Here is a 24,786-nt window from a genome sequence, read left to right as displayed (position 1 = left end):
AATTGATCCCCAGATTTGGACTCCAATAGAGATGTTAAAAAACTACCTTTATTAAAGCAGAAGAGTGGATTAAAATTCCTCAACAGCAAAGTGAAAGACTAATTAACTATAGGAAGTGTTTGGTAGCAATTATTGCAGCTAAAGGTGATAAAACAAGTTCTTAAAATTACGTTTTTCACAGGGAACCACGTGCATTGTGCAGTGTCTGGACAATGTCAGCTTCTCCATTCATCTATTTCAATTTCAAGAATTCAACCCAATTTCAAGAATTCAACCCAATTTCAAGAATTTACCCTCTCTGGTCCCTCATTTCTGGGAAATAAATTGTCAGACCAAACGTGAAGTGTCGACGAAGATTACAGCCAATCTATTGATCAGTTTCAGTCGCCTGAACGATACAAGATCGCGGCTCAAGTGCACAACTTTTACCAAGTGCTGTTTACTATAAGTTAAAAACATACGTGAAAACGAATCTAGCAAACTTTCCATATTACACGGTCCATTGCCGACTTTTGCATACAGTTATGATAGCAAAGCTATACGTCTGATTACTAGATTAGCATAGCTAGCTAGTAATAAGTTACCTAGCTTGAACAATAACTCAGACGTTATTACCAGCAAAAATTGACACTAGTTCCTAAAATTCACTCGTTGATAATCGCCACAACTACTGCCTGGAGAATCAACCTGTGATATCCTTAGCTGAAGATTTCCCGGCTCTACCGGCGATGGAACTTGCGGCTCTACGGGGTTCCATAGCCTATAGGCGCTATATAAATGGCAACCATTTATGGAAGAGCAAAACGTACGTAAATAAACTATTCAGATCTGTCAGGCCGTTGCACCAGAGAAAAAATCCAAACTCCCTGATGTCATTGACACAGTGCATCGTCTTGGCCGCAAAAAGAAGAATGTCTCCAAACCCAGAAGTATAATTATCCAATTCACTTCAAGAATATACCGTGATGCAGTTTGGAAGGCAGCAAAAAAATCTGATTAGCTTCGTAAGAACGATCTGCGCTTTGCCGAGGATCTGTCGAGAGGAGACAGAGAAAGAAGAAATCAACTCTGGCCCGCAGTACAGAAAGCTCGTAATGAGGGAAAGGCAGCATACTTCGTTGGTGGCCGTGCCTTCATTAATGGATCAGAAATAGCAATTATTTAAAGCAATTTCGTTCAGGAAAATATATAGGTTGGCTAACCTAAACGGAAAATAAGATGTTTTTTCTTGTTTATTATTGACCTTGGTTTATCTGCTCCATATTGTTAATTTCGGCAAAATGTCTATTATTGTTGTATAAATGACTTTTGATATTTCCCAAGGCAAACCTACGGGAAGGGGAAAGCCCACGTTGGTAGCCTATTGTTCGGGCACATTGTTAGGCTTGAATTAGGCCTACTACATAGGCTATTGATAGTAAGTAAACAAGGTTTTTATACATATCCTTAATGGATATAAAGTTATGTTTACATTGCACTTTTTACCCTCCCCCTTTTTTCTCTGTTACGTTTAAATTAAGCCTACTACATAGGCTACTGGTAATAAGCAAGCAAGGTTTTTTATAGGCCTACATGTCCTTAAATTTGTGTTTAGTTCTGTTTTTTTATTATTCTTAAAAGGAAGCTACTTATTGTAATAATCACTCCATTAATTTCACGAAAACGATTGTTAATGGTGCTAAAATTACTGTTGATGTTGCCTGAGGCAAACAAGGGAAGGGGAAAGCCAATTTTGGTAACCTATTGTTTGGACATATTCTTAGACTACACTTGAGTTAGGCCTACTGTTTGGGCATACTGTTACGTTCTGAATTAGAAGTATTACATAAGCTACGATTAATAAGTAAACACGGTTTTTATACATGTTTTTGATGGATATAAATGTGTTTAGATCTGTTATTTTATTCTTTTTTAGTTTATTCATACAAATAGCAGCTACTTATCCTATAATTAGTACTATTGTTGGCAATCAGTATATTGACCCATTCAAAAAGGACTGTTTTTATTATATCTATCTATCTATAATTGCAAGTTAGCTTCTAGATATTATATTTTCACCTGAATTGAAACTCAATATAGTGACACTCTTGGTTTCGTTAGTGGTTTACTTTCTTACAAGCTAGTGCCAAATCAATCCTTTACCAGTTCAATTTTTTCTTCTTCTCTATCCTTAGTACAATTTCTTTGTCCATAATTACCCTTAATGCCAGGGGGCTAAGAAAAATATTTAAGCGCAAAGCCTTATTTTGATTAGCTAAACAGCATAAAACTGATTTTTGTTTTTTGCAAGAGACTCACTCCGTTGTCAAGGATGTCAATGTTTGGAGGGCACAATGGGGCACCTGGCTCTGAACGCTCTGCAGGTGTAGCTAACCTGAAAAATTAATTATCTGGGAACTTTTTGCACTCAGATTGTGACTCTGCTCACTATATTTGTCAAATCCTTAAAATTGATCAATTCATAGTTATTACAGTTAATATATATGGGTACCATTCCAAGACTCAAAATGATGATTTACTCGAAATACTAGAAAATCTAATTCAACTTTGGCTAAACAAATTCCCAAATTCATTTATTGTAATAAGGGGGGATTTTAATATGATATTAGACAGTTCTATTGACTGCTGGCCACCGCGTAAACATTCTACAATAGCTGAGAACTTGAAGATGTTCACTGAAAAATGTAATCTAATTGACATTTGGAGAAAAAAAATGTCCTGGGGGTGAATGCTCATACTTGGACTAATACAACATCCACTAAACAGTCTCGTTTAGATTATTGGTTAGTGTGTAAAACCATGAATAATTAGCGGATGACACAACTCTTTTCTTAAAAGATCCCACTTAGGTTCCCATTGTGATAAATGCTATACAGACATTCTCTAAAGCTTCTGGGCTCTATTTAAACCTAGCTAAATGTGAGCTACTCTCCTTTAAAAACTGTGAAATTCCCCACCTTTGCAATATACCAATAAAAGAAACAGTTACATATTTAGAGATTAAAATTATCAAGAACAAAGATTCTAGGTGTACCCTAAATTTGAATCCAATTATAGATAGAACCAAGAAAAAACGTAATCATTGGTTGCAAAGGGACTTATCTCTGAAAGGGTGTACTTTGTTAACAAAGGCAGAAGGTATTTCTCGCCTAACCTATGCAGGTATCTCATTGTATGTTAATAAGAAGACTTGCAAAATAATTGATAACATGCTTTTTAATTTCATATGGAAAAATAGAACACATGTTAAAAAATCAGTTATTATGAACAGACATGAATCAGGAGGTTTTAATTTCCGTGACTTTACCACCCTTTTTTTAAATTTTATTTTATTATAATTTTTTTATCCGATTTTTTCCCCTTTTTGGTAGCCAATTGGACCCCGTCTGATTCAATTAGAGCTAGTATTAGATACACCGCCAACACCCCGTCCCTCTGCGGCCGACTGGAGAGCGACACGCCTTCTTCAAGCCGTCTCGCCTCCCAAGTCGTAACCGTGATTCCGAGGCGCTCGAGGTGCTTGTTTTGTGCGGCGATCTACTAACCCTGCCAAGTCAATCCCTCTGGAGCAGCGAGCCAATTATTGCTGCTCCACGTGAGCCAGCCAAACTTGGCAGGACCGAGAATCGCAAGCTGCAATCGCGAGTCTGCTGCGTCTTAAGGCCTGGACACACCAAACCGACGGTCAGCCGCGGAGCGCCGACAAAGATCGCCTCGCGTCGATAATGTTGGCTGTGCCGAACACACCGCAACGACGGTCCGCCGACGGCCGAGTTGCACGTACGTTCTGCGCCTGCATGAGAGGTAATAACTCTCCACACCAGCAGGTGGCGGTAGTCTGTATTTGTCTTTCAAAAAATGGAAACTGGAAGACTGGGGAATGCGTTTGCATTGCGTTGGACCTAGAAGCAGCCGTTGTCTCGCTCACAACAAACAGTTTGCAGCAATTTCCTAGTTCTCTCGCTATTTAGTAATACTAATCGAAAATTATGTCTGGTAGTGATAGTAACTTTGGAATGTCTTGCTTTCGTCGCTTCCGTTTCTCTTCTCGTGCACTGATTCGCTAGCTGGACAGCCAATCAGAGAGCTCTCTCTCATTGACGGCTCCGGGGGCTCCGGGAGCCCTCCAAAACACGCCGACAGAGTGTCGGCGTGCGGGACACACCAGAAAGACTTGGCTGACAGGGCGCCGCCGACGGCCGACCGTCGGTTTGGTGTGTCCGGGCCTTTAGCCTGTTGCGCCACCGCGATCCCTCATCTATAAGCACAATTTCTCGCGCCTCACAAATATTTAATCTGGAATAACAGAAATATATTATATAAAAACAAATCCTTATTTTATAAGAAATAGTTCACGCATATTTACTTGGTGAGTCAGTTATTTAATAATGAGTGACATTTGCTACTCAGAATTCCTTACTAAATTTGGTATACCCGTAACCCCAAAAGAATACGCTGTCGTCATGGATGCAATCCCTTCTGGGGTCAAAACGCGACTAAAATATGTGACGGAACTAGGGCCTGTATTACCGGTTCCGAATCCAGTCAATACTCCTGTGGGTCAGATATGCTTCTTATCTACTAAAAACAACAACAAAGGTATATGCAGTTTATTTCACAATCATGTTATTTCCATTCCCTATGTTGTTACATACTGGAACAGCTTTATTAATGACCTTAACTGGATATACACAGATATTACCCAGCAAATCATTATCTTGTAAAGTTGAAAAAGGATATCAATATATTGTTCATTTTGTGAAGTGCTCCCAGAAAACCCTTCCTCATTTGTTTTGGCATTGTACTCATACCAAAAGACTATGGAAGGACTTAAGTAGATTTATTATTGACAATATTGACTCTGATTTCACACTATGCCTAGTTTTGTTTGGTTTCAATAAAAGTAAAGGAAATAAAATCAAAGAATATTATGTTATGAACCTACTCATTATCTTAGCTAAATTTCACATCTCAACTCTTTCACATTTCAACTCTCAACCCTTATTTAACATTTTTGAAATTGAAAACAGACAATAAATGAAAATGATCTTCTCCTCCAATAACAAGAAGGCTATCAAAACTGTAAATTTGTGCACCTTTGTATGAACAATTTGTTCATTCATTCTGGCTTAAAATGTATATTCTGTCCCCTGGCACTTTATTTTTCTTACCTTTGCTGTTCAATGTAATAGAAAATGATTGATGAATGTCACTTGTATATGCTCTGTATTCGAAATAAACATTTTTTAAATAATAAAAAAAGATTCCAGCCAATCTGATGCGAAGGACGTGTTCTCAATGGAGTTGGAGGTGTCTATCTGCAGTAAGATGGAATTAACGGCAGAGGGCACTAAAATTGCACTGGCGTTTCCCTTAAGAGAAGTACAGCCACGCTTGAGTGGGATGAAGAGTCAAACAGCCACCGTGTCTAAAACATCCAATAATTAGGATATAATGCAAATTAAAATTTATAATGCATTTATGTCCTCGCATTCGACAAGATACAAGATGCCCTACATCAAAATTCAAACGTGCAATATTAGCCAATTAATAACAATTGTTATTAAGAAATCTTTGTACGGCGAGGAGACACATATTGGGTGGTGGGTTCTTGCAATCCGGACATTGCATCTTAAGCTAAATGATTTAAAGTTATCTTTGAAGGTGTTAATATTTCTTAGGATGTGTGAGCATTTGTTATCACATGCAAAAATACCTTTGGAGATTTCGATGTGTAAATCCGTGACGAAAAATGTATAGAAACTTTTTGAGTCCGCCCACTGACGACACCAGGGAATTTTGCAACGCGATTAACCCACTTTTTTTTTGTCTTTTTCTCTCAGGATACGTAAGACATGGACTACAAACAACAGGTAATTACTCCATATTATAATATTTGATTTTTGTCATTGTCTTTATATGAGGTAACTTACTAAACGTGTTTGCAAAAGTGGACATTGCTATGCATTGCTATTGTGATATTATTGTCAAATATTTACAGTATAGGTAGGCTATAAGCTATTGTATGGTCCCATTGTGTAAAGGGCTATTTATTTCAAGTGCGAATATAGGCTACATTAACTAACTTAATGTGATTGAGTATGAGAAAATACAATTTATGTAGCAAGATATGCTGAATTTCATATTGTCACATTGGTTTTTTTAAATCTATCTGTCGAAAATAGTAGGCTATCTTCGTTTACAATCAGTAATCACAGAAGCTATCGTATTTACCGAAAAACCGTAAACACAGTTTATAGACAGCAATGAATTCATTTCACGACGATTGTGATAACATTATTGTTGTTTTCGTTGTTATTATTTAAAGATAATATTACACAAAGATACACTAATTGTTTCTCTTAGCTGGGGCGCAGAGCAGGAACTTGCTACCCTACCAAACCTGATCCGAAACCTGTCTGGAAGTATGTGATGGGTTTGGGAGGAGTAGCTACAGCAGGGGTGCACAGCCAGGGCCGATCCGTGCCAACTTCTGCTATTGTTTATTTAATTAGCTAAATAATGTGTTGATCAGACATTTGTACATGCACCAGCTACACCTGCAGACTGTGAGTGTATCCTAAAGATGTTACTGTGCTCAAGAACAAGAGTGAACCTGCATCATTTCTAGAGCAGAAAGAATAAATTAGTTTATTCAAGTAATTGGCTGGAACAAAAAACAACTGGCAGACACTCCAGATCCAGAGTTGTGCACCCCTGAGCTACAGGGTAAACAACAGTGTCTTATAATTTGGCAGGCTGAAGACCTTGCGTCCGTCGCCCAGTTTGGAGATTTGGTCGAATTCTCTTATCCTATTGGATATTCGCATTGGGGCGTGTACGATGGTGACGGACACGTGGTCCATTTTGGTGTTGCTGGTAAGTATTTCCAGTGTAGCACCAACAGAGTCTGGCACTATTTAGGGTTGCCCGCTGTTTGCAGATTGGTCTACCTATGGCTGTTAAGTTCACTAGTTTTAGTGAGGTACAGTACACTGAATGGACACAAAACAAAATTCATGCCTGATTTATGACTTGTTTTACATTTGAGGCTAGAAGCTACAGACGCTGGATTCAGTCTATCATGCATCTTGTCACTCACCCATCATCACCCTACATGAATTAGTGGGCTGGACATCTCTCAGTGTGTAGACATCGCTCAGTGCGTAGACATCTCTCAGTGTGTAGACATCTCTCAGTGTGTAGACATCTCTCAGTGTGTAGACATCGCTCAGTGCGTAGATATCGCTCAGTGCGTAGACAGCTGCTCTGTTATGTGTTTACAAAAGCCTATTGGGTAAACGCCCCCCTTTACCTTTTAAGCCTTCTCTTCTCTATTATTGACAATACTGACTCTGATTTCACACTATGCCTAGTTTTGTTTGGTTTCAATAAAAGTAAAGGAAATAAAATCAAAGAATATTATGTTATAAACCTACTCATTATCTTAGCTAAATTTCACATCTCAACTCTTTCACATTTCAACTCTCAACCCTTATTTAACATTTTTGAAATTGAAAACAGACAATACATGAAAATGATCTTCTCCTCCAATAACAAGAAGGCTATCAAAACTGTAAATTTGTGCATAGTGCGTAGACAGCTGCTCTGTTATGTGTTTACAAAAGCCTATTGGGTAAACGCCCCCCTTTACCTTTTAAGCCTTCTCTTCTTTACCACTAACAGTTATTTGAGGTGTACTAGGTGCTTACTTTAGAGTTCCTAGGGCTGTTATTGAATTAGGCAAGACTGCCTTTTATTATATTGGGCACCAGATACACACCATATTTTGCAAGCTTGCTACATTTAGATATATTAGGACCCCTCAGTAAATGTTAAACATTACTTCAGAATGCTGCACAGGAGAAGTGTGAATGCTTCTGATAGGCTGGATTGGTTAATTGATCATATGTTTTCGTATATTTCAAATTTAACTACTGTCCTCTTGGCCAAGTCATCCTTGTAAAAGACATTCACATATCAATAGGTTTTTCCTGGTTAAATAAAGGTCACATTTTAAAGGTTTGAGGTTTCATCGTTGCAGCTGGCCTGATCTGACCTCTAATGTCCTGAAGTGTGCTGCTTACAGACGAGGGGCATCTGAAGAAAATGTTCCGCAACTCCCTTCAGACCGTGTTCCCCTTGTGCGGTGACCTCCTGATCGGTGACACGTGCATTAGACGGCAGCGGCTGGAGGACGTCACCGTGCCCAACGGGTCTCACATTATGATCACCAACAACCGTCACGCGCGGAAGCCGTCCGCCGAGGACGAGATACGGCTCCGTCGGGACGCGCTGCTGGGAAAGGAGCTTGCGTACGAGCTCTTCAGCCTGAACTGTGAGCACTTTGCCACCTTCGTGCGATTTGGCGAAGCCGTGTGCAACCAGGTGAGGTTATGCTTTAAATCAGACTTGTACAGAAAGGGCCTGTGATGGTGCAGGGTTTTGATCCAGCCAAGCAGTAACACGCCTGATTCTACTCATAAAGATCCTGACTCTAGTGTTGTATTAGTACAGTTAGGAGTGTAACTTTAAAAAGCTTTTTTAGCTTTAAAAAGTGTACTTTTATGAACTTATTTTTCATTGATCTACACTATGGAGACAGAGAGGAACTTTTTGTAAAGTCTTTACTGCACTTTTTATGTGTTTTGTATTCAGATTCCAGGAAAAACTAAGAACGTGGAGTGTAAGTCGGCAACGGAGGTGTTCCAAAAAATTGTGACCGAATATAATTCCTGAAAATGGCAGACAAGTTTGGAAGTATTATTTTTATATTATAATGCTTTTTTGTTGTAAAAATGTATATTCACCCCATTTTATTATTAACAATACAGTTGTGATTTTGTGTGTTTATTTGTGCAAGCACCCCGGCAAAGATGGCAGCCATGAGTCTTTTCCTATAATTTGTAGTAGGTTAGACGTTAACACATTTGGATGGATTTTTGACCATTCCTCCATGCAGAATCTTTCAGAATGATTTTATGTCATTTCTGTATTTCCTATAATTGTTGGGGTGACAATAATTTTGGTACCTGTGGTTTTCAGAAAAAATTAGATAACTAAATAAAAACCATTGAAACATGACAGTAAATGTATTGCAATAAAAGTATATAGTTTTCCCATATGTTTGAACACAAAATATAGATCATTATCCATGTTGTTTATTATATGCAGCTGTCAGGTCTGTGTTTTTCTGTTAACTGATTCATGTCTAAATCCCCAGCGTTTTTGCCTGTGCTTACCGTCGTCTCTTTTCCGTTTCATTCCCTCATTCATCTGTTCCACCTGTGCTTCATTTCGTGTCTCCGCCTCCCCACTCCTTATATGTACTTCCTTCCTGTCTCTTGTCATTCAGTTCACCTGTTTCTCATTGTCTGCTTGTTAGTTGTGTATTTAAACCTGTCCTTTTCAGTTTCTCGTTGCTAGTTCGTCTTTCTGTTATTCTGTTCTCTACCCCAGTTCTAGCTTCCCTGTACCCTGTTATTATCTGTCTGCCCTGCTTTTGGATTGTCTGGTTCTGATCTCTGTCTGGTTTTTGGACTCTGTTTTTGTTTTTTTTTCTTGTACTTTCGCTTGTTTGGACTTCCTGTTTCCTGACTTAACTCTGCCTGCCCTTCATGTAACCGTCTGCTTTGACCATTGCCTGTTTTTGACTACGTTTTGGATCTGCCCTTTTGTCATTAAAGCCTGCCCGATTATGTTATCCCCTGGTTCCTCTGTCCCGAACCCTGACAGCAGCCTTTTTTTATCCATTTTTATTGAAGGTGGCAAATCCTTAGCCCTACACATCTACCAACAAGTGCAAATAAATTGACATAGCTCAGCAAATGCAATACAGAATGATTTGCTTGGACAGCTATATTAGTCAGCCTATTTTCTGTTATCTACAGTCTATGTGTAGGACAAAGATCGGTGAAATTATAAAATTTCATTAATATAATTTACGTTGCTGATCATGTTCACAAAGTGACAGTAGCTTATTAAAACAGTACAAAGATCTAAAACAAGATGTAGCAGGTTAGCCAGCTAAACTAATTCAGTCAAGAAAAAGTTTATAAAAAAGTATTTTAAGTTGAAGGATGCAGAGGACAGAAATGGAAGAGAAAGCACAACTGCCGAGGAAGAGCGGTAAGAAACAGAAACCAAGTGATGAGGAAAAGGAAATACAGTCCCCTCCAAAAGTATTGGAACAGCAAGGCCAATTCCTTAGTTCATGCAATACACTGAATACATGTGGGGGGAGATAAAAAAAGATGAACATGAGAATACAGAATTCAGATTCAGAATGTCAGATTTTATTTCCTTGTATTTATGTGTTTAACTGCTTAGAATATAGTAGCTTTGGTATCAGACAACCCCATTTTTAGGTGAGCAGAAGTATTGGAACAGAGTGTATTCAAGTAAATGGAAGTACAGTTGTGTTCAAATAAATAGCAGTGCATTCAAAAAAGTGAATAAAGTGCAAATACTTTTTCATAGCTTTTAGTTCAATATTTCAAATCTCGTGGAAACATTACACATTCAATTCCAAATCAAAGCATTAGCAAATTTAATCAAGTCTTATTATTTTACAGGAAGCAAAGAATATTAGGAATATTAATCTGTTCAAAGAAATGGCAGTGTCAACCTTTTTTTTTCAAACTGTATAAACTGAAAATATTTTTTCAAGATTTTACTTCACTTTAAACTAATATTTAGTTGCATAACCATTGTTTTTGCTGCGCATCTGCGTTGCATCAAGTCAACCAACTTCTGGCACCTAGAAACCGGTATTTCAGCCCAGGATGAACAAACTACATTCCACAGTTCCTGTGAATTTTTGGGCTTTGCTTCAGAAACTGAATTTTTAATGCTTTTACTGAACTTGATTTATACTCATTCCGGGACTTTGTTTCCATGGTACTTTTTGGCTCTGCCCCCTCCAACGGTTCCCACGTGTTATATGGGAGTCTCTCCCATCCAGTGTTTCCCTGTCCCGTAGTTTCGTGTTTTTTACGTTTCCCCTTCTTTCTTTGACCCCACCCAAACTGTTGCCACATTTTAAATGCTCTCTTTTTTCCCTCGGTGCCTTTTATTTCATTGACCTTTTTTCTAACCTACTATGGTAGTCATCATACTGTTCCCAATTTTCCTTTATCAATTTTTCCAACCCTACCACCTCTCTGTATTCTTTTCTTAGCTCTTTTACCCTCTGTTCCACCTCCTTCTTTTTTCCCTTGAGACGCTCTTTTTCTGCCCCCACCTGTTCTTCATTCATTCTCCCCGTGTTCTACCCACCCGCTTATTTCAACCTGCCCTTTTTCCTGTTCCCGTTTTTGCTTTCTTAGTTCTGTTTTATCTCCTGGTCTATAATTTGCTATTACTCCTATTTCTCTGAGACAGTTTCTATCTCCTGTTTACATTTAGGAAATACTTCTATATTATTATCTATATTATTATATATTTAACCTTTATTTTCCGCCGGGGCCTGTATTTTCTCCCATTTATACTTTATACACACTTTGCGTTTCTTAACTTAATTTAGTTACATAAAACACGATTTTTGCGAGTTTTACCTCCGTTGCCCCAATACAACGTTATATCCGCTCAAGCACAAGCATCTAAGCATCAGCACAGCTTAACAGTATTTCTTTACCATTTTTCTTTCAAATCACACCTCAGAGGATAGTGTTTTACCCAACACGCTTTTACCAGAGCTCTTGCAGACGGCCCTTCTTAGGTTTCTCTCCTCCCAAGTCTCTGGCACCTCAACATCAACAGCTTGAACCATCAGCAGCAACAATATACCCTCAGTCAACAGTAACAGTGTACCTTCAGACTTAATTTTTCAATATTGGTTCTGCTTCAACAAACACTTTTCAACACAATTTATGACATCACACCGCACTGAATTCACTCACGGTTCGTTGCACACGTTTTCTGGAGAGCTCGCCGCCCTCTTCCCCTCAATTTTCGGTGGGTTAGTTATACGAGAGGATTTCGTTTCCGGCGTCAGGGAGAGGAGGTCAGAGGGGACACCGCCCCAATCCGAAACACGAGTAGTTAAATACTCTCACCTTTTGATAAGCTGCAGCTTTTAAGGGGCGAGTACCCTCCGCCCCTGTCACCAGACGCCAGGAGCTTCAGCAATCCCTTTTTCGTATCCCAGACGAGCCCCCAAAATGTTCTGTCTAGGAAACGACAGAATTCAAAGTCTGATCTCCAATTTGTAGAAAACAACTCCACGAGGGAAAAGACACCACAGCAGCAAGCTCTTCAGAAAAGTCAGACTTTTTTCGCACAAGTGCACAAAGCCGGATCAACTCTGCAGAGTCGAACCTCGATTGTCAGTTTTACACTCATTTTATACATTTTGCTCAACATAACTCCTCCTAAAACATTCCTAAAAACACCAGCTGATCTCCGTTGCGCCACTATGATTTAGCATTCTCAGGTGCCAACACCATTGTGGAAATCACTGATCATGAAAGCGGAATTAAGCAAGACATGGTGTTATCCCATACTTTCCAAGTGTCTTTTCTGTACTTTCCAATTTTACTCAACTCAGGTTACACATGGGTCACTGTGTACACAAATTTATCAGCAGGGAATCACTGAAAATATACAGGTATACCAAACATTTGATTAATATTCTGTTCTAAGTGAGTAAGTGTGGTTCTTTAGCCTGATGCGTTCTTTTGCTCTTGTTTCTAGTCGACACTGTGGTTTCTTGCGTTTCCATAAGCTCAGCTGTAATTAATGTTTATAACTTCATTGACTTTGATTATATATTGATTTCAAGAGTGATGGCAGTATACATGTGACATATTGATTACAGGCCGCATACATATTGGTACACTTTTGGCATGAAGCATTAAGAGTTTGGAGGAACCAGCTTGCTCATTAGAATTGAGTCTGATTTTGACTTGTAGGTGAATTTTTCCTACAATACTAAATATTTGATTAATGTTCTCTTCTGAGTAAGTTTGGTTTTTCAGCCTGATGCATTCTTTGGCCTTTTTCTACAGTTAACACTGTGGTTTCTTGCGTTTCCATAAGTTTAGCTGTAATTAATGATATAGGTTCATTGTATTACGTATTGATTACATGAGTAATAGGCAGCATACATGTGATATATTGATTATAGGCCGCATAGTGTTAAGAGTTTGGAGGAACCAGCTTGCTCTTTAGGGTTGAGTCTGGTTTTGATGTGATTATCATAAAAAGGGAGGAAAAGCATCTTGTTATGTGAATGTTTCCTCCACTTCCATCCGTAGAGCATGGGAAGAGCATAAAGGAGGCAACTGGCATCATGTCTGGTAAAACAGCTAAAACAGCATAGAACTGTGTATTATATATCAAACAACTTCACACACATTGGGCTTCATTTATCATTTATTTATCGTAAATCCCTGTGCAAATTTATGTGCAACTGTAATCAAACTAACACATTTTGGCGGATACACCTATTTTCGTATCCACACATTGATAAATACCAAGTAATTCTCCATAAAATGCACATTCAAGGAATTACTAATTAGCATAAATTGCCAATGTAATACCATATAAGGTGCTTGGAATTTTGGCTAGTTATAGCTGAAAACAGGCTAAAGAAAAAAGAGATTGAAGTTCTGTTAATGGAAGGTACAAGCTAAAAACATTTTCTTTTGTAGTGTAAGCAGTTGATTGATAGAGCTGGGGAAGACTGGTAAGATAGAGCCTAGCTGTTGTAAACTCTTTCTCAAGTTCCATGAACTAAATAAAATGGTTTGACATTAAATGGGAGGCAAAAAAGAAAACAAATGTAGCACATCAGCCACATGGGAAGGTCACAGTTTGGCCCAGTTTTGTACGCTGGAGGAACGCATAGACCAAATTATAGGAGAGATGTCTGGAAGGAATAGCCTACGTTTTCCCCATCCTTGCACAGAGCACAGAGGTGCCACAAAACTCAGACAAACTGGTAATGTGGCCATGCGCCAAATATTCTAATAAATATGAATTAATGGAATAATAAAATAACAAAACAAGCTTCACAACTGTTTGCTTTCATTTCCTCACACAATAGGAACAGCCAAGAGCACTCTCTGAAGTCTATTCGGACCCTAGCCTACTAAAAAACTGACATCTGAAAACTTCCCACATCTGAAAAATCCCACATTAACTGTGTGAATGCATTTCCAAATAATTAAGGTCAGTTTTATTCTAATCACATTTGAAAAAGGCTGCGGACTGGATCTTGGGGAGGAGTAACACCTGGTATGTGGATTAACAAGTTTTACTCCACCCCAAGCGTGTGGAGCAAACAGGCACGATAATTCAGAAAATATAAATAAATAAATGAAAAATAAATCGAGGTAGATGCCTCTGGTAGTGGTCATCCCCTGATGCATTTGAAATTTTCATGGGAGAACGTATTTGAAATTGTATTAACCTGTGATTATGTCGTGCTTTTATATTGTATTGAACATTATGTTGTCATCTCTGCTTGCTCCTCCTTGGCCAGGGCTCCCTTGTAAAAGAGATAACAATCTCAATGGGACTCACCTGGTTAAATAAAGCACACTGTCGTGTCTAGGAATCAACAGAATTCAAAGTCCAATTTCCAATTCGTAAAGAACAACTTCACGAGGGAAAAGACACCATGGCAGCAAGCTCTTCAGAAAAATCAGACTTTATTCGCACAAGTGCACAAAGCCGGACCAGTTCTGCAGATCTGAACCTCGATTGTCAGTTTTACATCCATTTTATACACTGTGTTTGACATAACACCCTTGGGTGCCAACACCATTGTGCAAATCACCCAAATTTCCTCTTAAAAAGAAATGCTTTTATTACATTACACAGGCATACAAGAGGAGTTATGCAAGACCTGGTACTATTCTGTACTTTCCAACTTTCCTCTGCAGGCATACAAGTCATTTTATTCAACTCAGGTTACACATATTCAATTCAGTTTACACATGGGTCACTGTGTACTTATAGCACAAATTTATCAGCAGTTAGTCAGTTTGAAAATATCAGTGAGTCATTGAAATTATACAGGCATACTAAACATTTGATTAATGTTCTCCTCTCAGTGAGTAAGTGTGGTTTTTTTTAGCTTGATGCATTCTTCTGCTCTTGTTTCTACAGTTGACACTGTGGTTTCTTGCGTTTCCATAAACTCAGCTGTAATTAATGTTATAGGTTCATTGGATTGCATATTGATTTCATAAGTGATAGTCAGCATACATGTGATATATCGATTACAGGCCGCATACATATTGGTACACTTTTGGCATGAAGCATTAAGAGTTTGGAGGAACCAGCTGGCTCATTAGAGTTGAGTCTGATTTTGACTTGTGATTGATTATCATAAGCATCTTGTTCTGTGAATTTTTCCTACACTACATGTTCCCAAGATACCAAAAATCAAATTATTTGGCAGTTTCCTTGTAGAATTATAGGCATTTAAGTGATGGATTTTCGAGGGCTCTAGCACAAAAACAAAGCTCAGGATTTCTATTCCTCCTCATTGCCTACCACCACACAAAAGAAATTGAAGAGATTCCGTGCTGCAGTTCATTAGAGTTGACACAGACTGGCCCCTATAGCAGAAAATATTACTATTACTTATAAATATAATTACTACTGCTAATAAATATTAACACATAAATGGTACCTTTTCATTTATAGTTGACACACCGTTTTTAAGTCCGATGGAGTGTTTCTTTTTTAAATTGACTAGTCTTATGCATACATTTTTAGAAAACATCCTTAGGAACCACAACATATATTTTTTAACACGAATTGAGTGAATTATCCGCTTCAAACCTAACTTACCATGATACCCTTCTACCATGCGCTTGAAAGTATGCCACTGACCCTGTAACTACCAAACATTGCAGCTTTACGGAGTAATGCGATACATGTCAAAAGAAATGCTGAGATGTTTATAACAATAACAGGGTTAAACGTATAACTTTTAAAACGGGGCATGTTTCTTTAAAGAAAGTCGTAATGTGCTGTAACGAGCCATAAAACGCATACTATTTTTGTCTGTCCATGATGCAGTCATGACATGCAAATAAATTAAATGTGCAAAGTTATCTGTTAGTGATACGGTCCAAACATGTCCAGCATTCCCCGGATGATAATTTATGATGCACGTATGACCATATCCCGGATGTTCCTTCATTTTAACCGAAAAACAAAAATGGTCGCGTCTAGAGGGGATTCGAATATGAGAAAATAGACATAATCCCAGCCATACATGTTTATGTAAGGTTTATAATGCGGAAAACGCAACGAAAAATGGGAAACGCATTGAGATTGTAAGACTTCCAAGAGGTTCAATACACAAGTTCCAAGAGTACACCAGCTAACTACTAAGTGCCGTTTACGTAGCTAGCATTAGCTAGATTAGGTAGCCTTTTCCAAATAAAAATATACATTATGAGCAAGTAACTTTATATTACAGTGTCAAGGTGAAGACGTTAGACACCTTTGGAGCTCATGAATTTCAACAAGGCAACGTTACCTTGGACGGTTCTGCTAGAGTTTCTTGCAGTTTTCAACCTACGTTAGCCAGCCAGCTAAGTTAGCTAGTTTGTTATCGCGATACTGGAATCCAGTCGGGGAATAACGCCCAGGTCGTAGCTGGACAGCTAAAAAACACGATAGTTCGTGAAAGTTTACCTGAAATCAGCTATATAAAATAGCTAACGTTACCCACGTCCAAAAAATCAAAACGAAGCAAGCCCAATTTTAGGATTGGATACATGTACACGTAAGTATTAACGTAACTAGCTAGCTACATGCAATTTTTGCTTCCGTTTACAGTTACATTGTCACATTTGAATTATGTTAGGCTATAGTCTGTATATCCTTGTACTCTTGTAGATAATTTATGCAATATCTATTGTTCATTTAGTGAGTTGGATTCCGTTAGCTAACTGTCTAGCTCACTAGTTCACAGTAACCATACTTGTCACGGTTCATTTGGCTGGAGACGTCCGTTCGGGCTGTGATATAATCAAGCTGTCTAGCCGTCTGTCCCATTTTACAAATGTCACTATTTTTTCAGTAATGTTAATGAAATAATGCAAAGCTATTTAATAAGGTTAATAACTGACTACCTTATATGTCAATATACGAGAAATATAAACATTGTTGTAGCCTACCTCTTGTAATGTTTTTTCAACAGAGGCTAATTATTTTGATTTGACAAAAAAGATTTTGAATAGTTAGTCTTGAATCACTTTATGATAGACTTATGGTTATGTCTTACAGATATTTTTTTGCCCAGAAAAAGTGTTAACAAATATCATTTTGCTATTGTAAATAGGCCTGCTGTTTGCATTTGACATAACATAGCTAGGATAATGCAGCAGACTAATGTGCATAACTAGTGCTGGCTTCTCTTGTTGGAGGATATTTGTTGTAAATTCCTTGTGTTTTTCTGTGTTGCAGTGGCAGTTTGGAGGTGAGTGTTAGGCAGAAGACTGACAGTGGCAGTACATGACTGTGAATCTTCAGTGAGTCAGACGGGTTCCTCTGGCCCTGTGGCGGCCCCCTGTTCTCCCCCCGTTACTCTCCACTCGCCCCCTGGTGCAGAGTGATGACCTCACAGCAACACCCTCTCCCCCACGCCAACACCAACCCTCCCCTGCTCATCCCCCGGACCTCGTCAGCCAGTCAGGGCAGACTTCCCCCACAGCCCAGCCAATCGGACTCCTCCCACAGCACCTCCGCTGTCTCCGCCCCCAACCAAGGTGTCAGCATGGGGGGCGTGGCCTCATCGTCCTCCCCCGGAGGTTCTAGCGGAGCGACTGCAAACAGGGGCGTGGCCTCGGCGGCCGCCGCCTTGGCGTTGTCGCGGCGGTGTCGGCCGGGCCGGTTCGAGCCCTGGCCAGAGGAGGCCGTGGACGGCGCCTACGGCCTTTACTCCCTCCACGGCATGTTCGACATCGTGGGAGCCCAGCTGACGCACCGCGACGTGCGCGTGCTGTCCTTCCTGTTCGTGGACGTCATCGACGAGTACGAGCGCGGGGGCATCAGGAGCGGCCGGGACTTCCTGCTGGCGCTGGAGCGGCAGGGCCGCTGCGACGAGACCAACTTCAGACACGTGCTGCAGCTGCTGCGCATCATCACGCGCCACGACCTGCTGCCCTACGTCACGCTGCGCAAGAGGCAGACCGGTGAGCCCCCCACCCGGGCTTCTGCTCCGGGGATCTTCCAGTCTGTTGCCCGTATTCATTTGGTGAATGCACTTTCTGTTAAACAGGCGTTGGAAATAGGTCGTTTTTATTTGAATCATCTGTATCTTTTTGAATGGTACGGACATGACAGTTAAGGAAGCTTCGTAAAATAAGAAGACATTAAAGGAGCACTGTCACGCTTCTTTTAGTTGAGTCTTCTGTGCACCATCATCACTGACACCTTCATGCCTGCCTCCTGAAGAGTGCTTCTGATCTGTCAGACGTTTGGGTGTTTGATCAGTTTTCAACTGTAGAGGTCTTCGTTGACCTCCTTTGCAATTACGTCTTCAAAATGTCCCAAACAGTCGAATGTGAACATTTTGAAATCTGATAAAATGTAGGCTAACAAGAGGAAAATACTTAAAAATTGCTTTATTATTCCCATTACCATTGAATCCATGCTAATTGGGCAGCCATCTTGAAAACAAAAAAAAGTAGATCATCAAACAATGTGCATTTCAGACGCGTCACATCTATGAAGCAATGGTGTCGCGTCCATAATGCTGGTGTCTTCTCACCCACCCTCTCCTCTTTGTCACCCGCTCTGGTTCCATGTTGCTGTGGCCAGTCAGCCTCCCTGTGGGCATCACAATGTTGATTGGCAAGTAAGAGAGCTGCCCTCATTGGATGATGATGATGATGATGATGATGATGTTAGCTACTGGGAGCGATGAAAAGTCCCTGAAAGTCTGTCCTGGGACAGTTACAGATATTCTTTTTTTCCCCAGTGCAGTTGTTTTATTGTTAGCTCTTGGCATGTGAAGAGAATTTCACCCAAAAAAAAAAAAAAAAAAAATCCCCAGCTTTAACAATTTTTTAAATATTTTATTTTGCCCTTGCCTTCAGCCTGGTGGGTGCTGAGATAATATGCATGAAAAAAGAGTCATTTTTATGAGGGTTTTTGTTAGTCATTTTCTGTCCAACTGTTTATGTTAATTATTGATTGAGTGAGATGGTTGTAAAATAAGCAAAAGAAAAGCAGGCTATGTTTACATTGTGATGAGTCAGCTTGGATTCCATTTTAAGTATTCGCTTAAATTAGTTGCTTGAAGGTTGACAGAACAAAATTGAAGATTGGCTATTGACTAATATTGTTTTATTGCCATTGGCATTGGCCTTGGGATTGGGTTTACACTCCAAATGTATTACTGATACTCCCAGAAGATGGCAATCGTATGGGCATGAAATTGTGTGTAGCATAAGTCTTAGAAGTCTGGTTGTTGACCAGCATGCAAGCCCTACTTAGTTGGCTAGCTAGCTGTGTGTGAAAAATTTTCCTGACGTGTGCCAACGAATCCTGGATTGTAATAGGTTGGAACAATTGTTCTGAAACAATATTTTTACTATATTGCATGTATTCAATATTTCAATATCACGGCTCCACAAATCAAATGGAAAATGTAAATGTAATTTTGTTTAATTCCATGTGCGTGTAAACCATTCATAATTCAGATTGCAAAAACCCAGTTTTCATTTGGGCCATTCCATGCCACCTCCAGGGCCTCTCAGATTTTGTTCTTTTTATTTTTTTGTTGGTAAATAGTGATATAGAACTCCTGAAATTTGAGCTTTTGTTTTGACAGTAGAGCCATTTCAATTTCGCCAGTTGTGGCAATGAACAACGCATCGTGGGGCACAATGTGATTTTTACAGGTCCATGAGTTTTTCTGTGCAAATTTGCATCTACGGGTAAGGAGGTTGCACCACAGCACCTCTTGGATTTTTCTCTTGTTCTGTTCTGTATATTGGTAGACAATTATTAGATGTACAATTCTTGAAAACATACTCCTGGTAGAGCATTTAAAATCAGCCTGGTGTTGCACTGAAAATCGTGTTGTTGCACGAAATGTGATATTTAGAGGTCCAAAACTTTGTAAAGAAAAGCCATAAATCATTGCAAATTTGTACTTAAGGATAATTTTCTATGTAGAATTCATACAATGTGTGTGTAGAAAACATGCATCTGCTTTTGTTTTGGAGATACTTGGCCCTAAAAATGCACTCTTTTTCACCAGGGACCAATTGCGGGGCCAACATATTTTTAGTGTAACTATTTGTAAATTAGTCATCTGAGAACACTCTCTCATTGTGTAAAGATAAACATGTTACTGATAACACTAGCTGAGATATGACCCATGTACTGGCCATTTGGTCATATTTGGCACATTTAGACCTGCCCGGAAACCTGGGTCAGAAATTTCACTACTTGAGTTATGTTGAAGACGTTACTTCCTTAATCAACTTTTCTAGAAAGAATGAGGTAATCCATTGGTTTCCAACTATCCAAACTTCATACAGCTTTACATACCTGTGATACCCCTATAATCTAAAATGGAAGAGTCCGTTTGGCATTACCAGTATAGCCACTGTGGACTATTCCACTTTTTGAACAGGGTTTAATCCTTCATCAACATTTCTAGAAAGAATGAGCTTTAGTGCTCAGTGGGATTTGTTTGCACAAAATCTTTCCAAACCTGTAACTTTCTCCATACCTTTAACACCCCTATTATCTACAAGGGAATAGTCTGATTGCAGTTACTAGTATAGCCACTGTGGACTATTCCACTTTTGTTTAAGTTGATAAAGGATGTAATAGATTAAACCCTGTTTAAAAGTGGAATCGCTCAGAGTGGCTATAATTGTAATGGCAATCAGACTCTTCAATTTTAGATTATAGGAGTGTTAGAGGTACACCCAGTGAGCACTTTATTAGGCATTAATTAGACCTGTTTTTTACTTACTGGTGTTCTGCTGCTGTAGCCTATCCATTGAGGTTTGGTGTGTTATGTGTTCAGAGCTGCTCTTCTGCATACCAGTGTTGTAATGTGTGTTTATTTATGTTACTGTCACATTACTGTCAGCTTTGAACAGTCTGGCCATTCTCCACTGACCTCTCTCATTAACAGCTTGTTTTTGCCCGCAGAACTGCTACTCACTGGATGTTTTTGTTTTTCTGCACCATTCTCTGCAAACTGTTGTACGTGCGTGCATTCACAGGAGATCAGCAGTTTCTGGTTGCTGAGATACTTGTATACCTTCCCCTTGGGCAGACATGTCCTGTAACACCAGCACAGTAGTGAACATTGCAGTTGTATAATTGTTTATATCATGTCATAATTCTCTCTCTCTCTCTCTTTATCTCTGTGTCTCTCTCTCTCTCTCTCTCGCTGTCCTTCTCCATCTCGATCTCTGTCTCTATCGCTATCTCTCTCTCTCGCTCTCTGTCTTTCTCTATCTCCATCTTTCTCTCAGTGTGTCCGGACCCTGTGGATAAGTACTTGGAGGAGACGTCAGTACGCTATGTGTCCCCCAGAGGGGTGGGGGAGAGCAGTGGGGTCCCGCCCCACAGGAGGGCAGGTATGGGCCCAGGCAGAGTGAGTGTGGAGGTGCAGAGGAGTGAGTGTGGAGGTGCAGAGGAGTGAGTGTGGAGGGGCATAGGAGTGAGTGTGGAGGTGCAGAGGAGTGAGTGTGGAGGTGCAGAGGAGCAGTGGAGGTGCAGAGGAGCAGTGTGGAGGTGCAGAGGAGTGAGTGTGGAGGTGCAGAGGAGTGAGTGAGTGTGGAGGGGCATAGGAGTGAGTGTGGAGGTGCAGAGGAGCAGTGGGGAGGTGCAGAGGAGCAGTGTGGAGGTGCAGAGGAGCAGTGTGGAGGTGCAGAGGAGTGAGTGAGGCGGTGCAGAGGAGCAGTGGAGGTGCAGAGGAGCAGTGTGGAGGTGCAGAGGAGTGAGTGTGGAGGTGCAGAGGAGTGAGTGGAGGTGCAGAGGAGCAGTGTGGAGGTGCAGAGGAGCAGTGGGGAGGTGCATAGGAGTGAGTGGGGAGGTGCAGAGGAGCAGTGGGGAGGTGCAGAGGAGCAGTGTGGAGGTGCAGAGGAGCAGAGGGGAGGTACAGAGGAGTGAGTGAGTGTGGAGGTGCAGAGGAGTGAGTGTGGAGGTGCAGAGGAGCAGTGTGGAGGTACAGAGGAGTGAGTGAGTGGAGGTGCAGAGGAGTGAGTGTGGAGGTGCAGAGGAGCAGTGTGGAGGTGCAGAGGAGTGAGTGTGGAGGTGCAGAGGAGCAGTGGAGGTGCAGAGGAGTGAGTGTGGAGGTGCAGAGGAGCAGTGTGGAGGTGCAGAGGAGCAGAGGGGAGGTACAGAGGAGTGAGTGAGTGTGGAGGTGCAGAGGAGTGAGTGTGGAGGTGCAGAGGAGCAGTGTGGAGGTACAGAGGAGTGAGTGTGGAGGTGCAGAGGAGCAGTGTGGAGGTACAGAGGAGTGAGTGAGTGTGGAGGTGCAGAGGAGCAGTGGGGAGGTGCAGAGGAGTGAGTGTGGAGGTGCAGAGGAGCAGTGTGGAGGTACAGAGGAGTGAGTGAGTGTGGATGTGCAGAGGAGCAGTGTGGAGGTGCAGAGGAGCAGTGTGGAGGTGCAGAGGAGCAGTGTGGAGGTGCAGAGGAGCAGTGTAGAGGTGCAGAGGAGCAGTGTGGAGGTGCAGAGGAGCAGTGTGGAGGTGCAGAGGAGTGAGTGAGTGTGGAGGTGCAGAGGAGTGAGCGGTACTTATTCGGTACTATCCAGCCCCAATTGTGTGTCTGTGACCTCTGTAGGACCCCAGCCTGTGATCCACTGCTCCCCGTCCGGGGCTCAGGTGTGTCCCTCGCACAGCAAGCCCGGCCCGGCCCCCTCTGCCCGCCGGCGGAAGAGAGTGCACGCGGCCGCAGACTGCCGTGAGAAGCAGACCTGCGGTGAGGGCCCCTGACTCAGCTTTGCGAAACCACAGCTAACGTATCGCTAACGTATCGCTAACGTTTGTCATTGCGTTAAATTACATATTTGGATAGTAACAACTTTCCAACTGCTTTTTATGGCAGATTTGAAATGTGCTATACAAATAAACTTGCCTTGCCACTCCCTTCCCATCCCCCTGTACTCTCCTTCCCTCCCTCTCTTGTCCTCTCTTCCTCCCTTGTTCCCGCAGATATCCGGCTCCGGGTGCGAGCGGAGTACTGCCAGCACGAGTCGGCGCTCCAGGGCAACGTCTTCTCCAACAAGCAGGAGGCGCTGGAGAGGCAGTTTGAGCGCTTCAACCAGGCCAACACCATCCTGAAGTCCCGCGACCTGGGCTCCATCATCTGCGACATCAAGTTCTCCGAGCTCACCTACCTGGACGCCTTCTGGCGCGACTACATCAACGGCTCCCTGCTGGAGGCCCTGAAGGGCGTCTTCATCACCGACTCGCTCAAGCAGGCCGTGGGCCACGAGGCCATCAAGCTCCTGGTCAACGTGGACGAGGAGGACTACCAGGCCGGCCGGCGCAAGCTGCTCCGCAACCTGGTGACCGCGGGGGGCTCGGGCGGGAGCAGGGAGAGCACGTCCTAACCCCCGAGACAGAAGGGGGCGCCACAGAGTGTTTTGCGGTGCTGTTCTTTCCTCCGAGGGGTGGGGGGGGGCATATTGCTCTGAACCCCAAGGAAGCATCGGGGCGAGGAACAGGGACAAAGGAAGGCTTCCGGAAAGTAACGGTAGAGTGAGGCTTCACAAATCCCAAAACGGGCAGAGCCATCTTGTGTTATCAGTGAATGATTTCAACTAATGGTCTTTTTTTTTTGCTACAGAGAGCAAAGTATTTTGGTTGGTTCATGCAGACTCATGATTGACATCACATGTAAGCTCCGCTCATTAAGGGATTTGGTGAATCGCTCCTACGCCCTCACTCTTCATCTGAGGTGTGGTGTGCTAGAAGTTCCTGGGAGGAAGTGTGTCATGTTTTTGGGCTGGTGACAGTAAGTGACTCACACCACTGCATTGCTGTAGGTTATTGCCATAGAGTTGTGTGACCTAGGACTGCTCTCTTCAACTCCCAACCCACTAACGCAAACCACAGAAATCATGTGCGGGTGGAAAAGTCGTTGTTTTCATTGGTTGACATTCAACACAATGGTGAGAGGCTAGACTGTTGTGGGAAAAAAAACTGTGATTGTAAATTGCATTTTTATGTAAATTTCCTTTGAATGCTGTTTAGCATTATGGAGATGTTTAACGGTTTCTTCTCTTCAGATTTTATTTGCTTGAGGGTCATCTTTGTGGTCTGTGATACAGTCAAGTGGTGCACACTGTAAATATGTCCATTTTTAAAAAAACCTACAGTAAAATCTTACAAGCTACGGAATGAGAGACTGGTGTCTTCCGGTTCCTACGAAGATTCTGCCTCACAAACCCAGTACGAGTGTGGCCGTATGCAGTCGGGTGCTCCAAACTGGGAACAACATGGGGGTAAAAGCATAGGATATTAAAATGTTGCTTTTTGTGTAAACTGGCAGCACAAAATAACTGCAGGTTATTGCTTTGTTAGCGAGCAAGCTAGTTTACATGTGAAAAATTACAGCCAGTTTACTAGCTCAAGTTATTGACCACACAAGCTTGGAAGCTACCCATCTTTCAACCGAAAATCAATGGTCTGCTACCCTATGAAGTTAACCGAATTATTGACAGCATAACAAACAACAGTCAAAATACTAGTTGCCAAAGTTATTGATCCCATGTCTCCCTTTAAGTTCCAGGAGGCAGCTCTTTCCCGTGAAGAGAGACTGCCAATCCCTTTGTCT

The 24,786-nt window shown here is 41.3% G+C and overlaps 2 protein-coding genes across 2 annotated transcripts; both read left to right on the top strand.

Annotated features, from left to right (window-relative positions):
* The first annotated feature begins 5,782 nt into the window (after positions 1–5,782).
* Positions 5,783–9,703, top strand: si:ch211-229n2.7 (uncharacterized protein LOC100002243 homolog). Its single transcript, XM_061258684.1, has 4 exons — positions 5,783–5,873; positions 6,759–6,879; positions 8,090–8,388; positions 8,659–9,703. Exons 1-4 carry the CDS (start codon positions 5,856–5,858, stop codon positions 8,737–8,739), a joined length of 519 nt encoding a protein of 172 aa, XP_061114668.1. The 5' UTR covers positions 5,783–5,855; the 3' UTR covers positions 8,740–9,703.
* Positions 9,704–16,159: 6,456 nt separating this feature from the next.
* Positions 16,160–24,345, top strand: dedd (death effector domain containing). The gene is made up of 5 exons (XM_061258815.1): positions 16,160–16,750; positions 17,434–18,161; positions 21,474–21,578; positions 22,789–22,926; positions 23,160–24,345. Exons 2-5 carry the CDS (start codon positions 17,582–17,584, stop codon positions 23,558–23,560), a joined length of 1,224 nt encoding a protein of 407 aa, XP_061114799.1. The 5' UTR covers positions 16,160–16,750; positions 17,434–17,581; the 3' UTR covers positions 23,561–24,345.
* The last annotated feature ends 441 nt before the right edge of the window (positions 24,346–24,786 follow it).

The sequence above is a fragment of the Conger conger genome, chromosome 10 (genome assembly GCF_963514075.1).
Source record: "Conger conger chromosome 10, fConCon1.1, whole genome shotgun sequence".
Taxonomy (NCBI): domain Eukaryota; kingdom Metazoa; phylum Chordata; class Actinopteri; order Anguilliformes; family Congridae; genus Conger; species Conger conger.
This window is presented reverse-complemented; position numbering and strand designations above follow the sequence as displayed.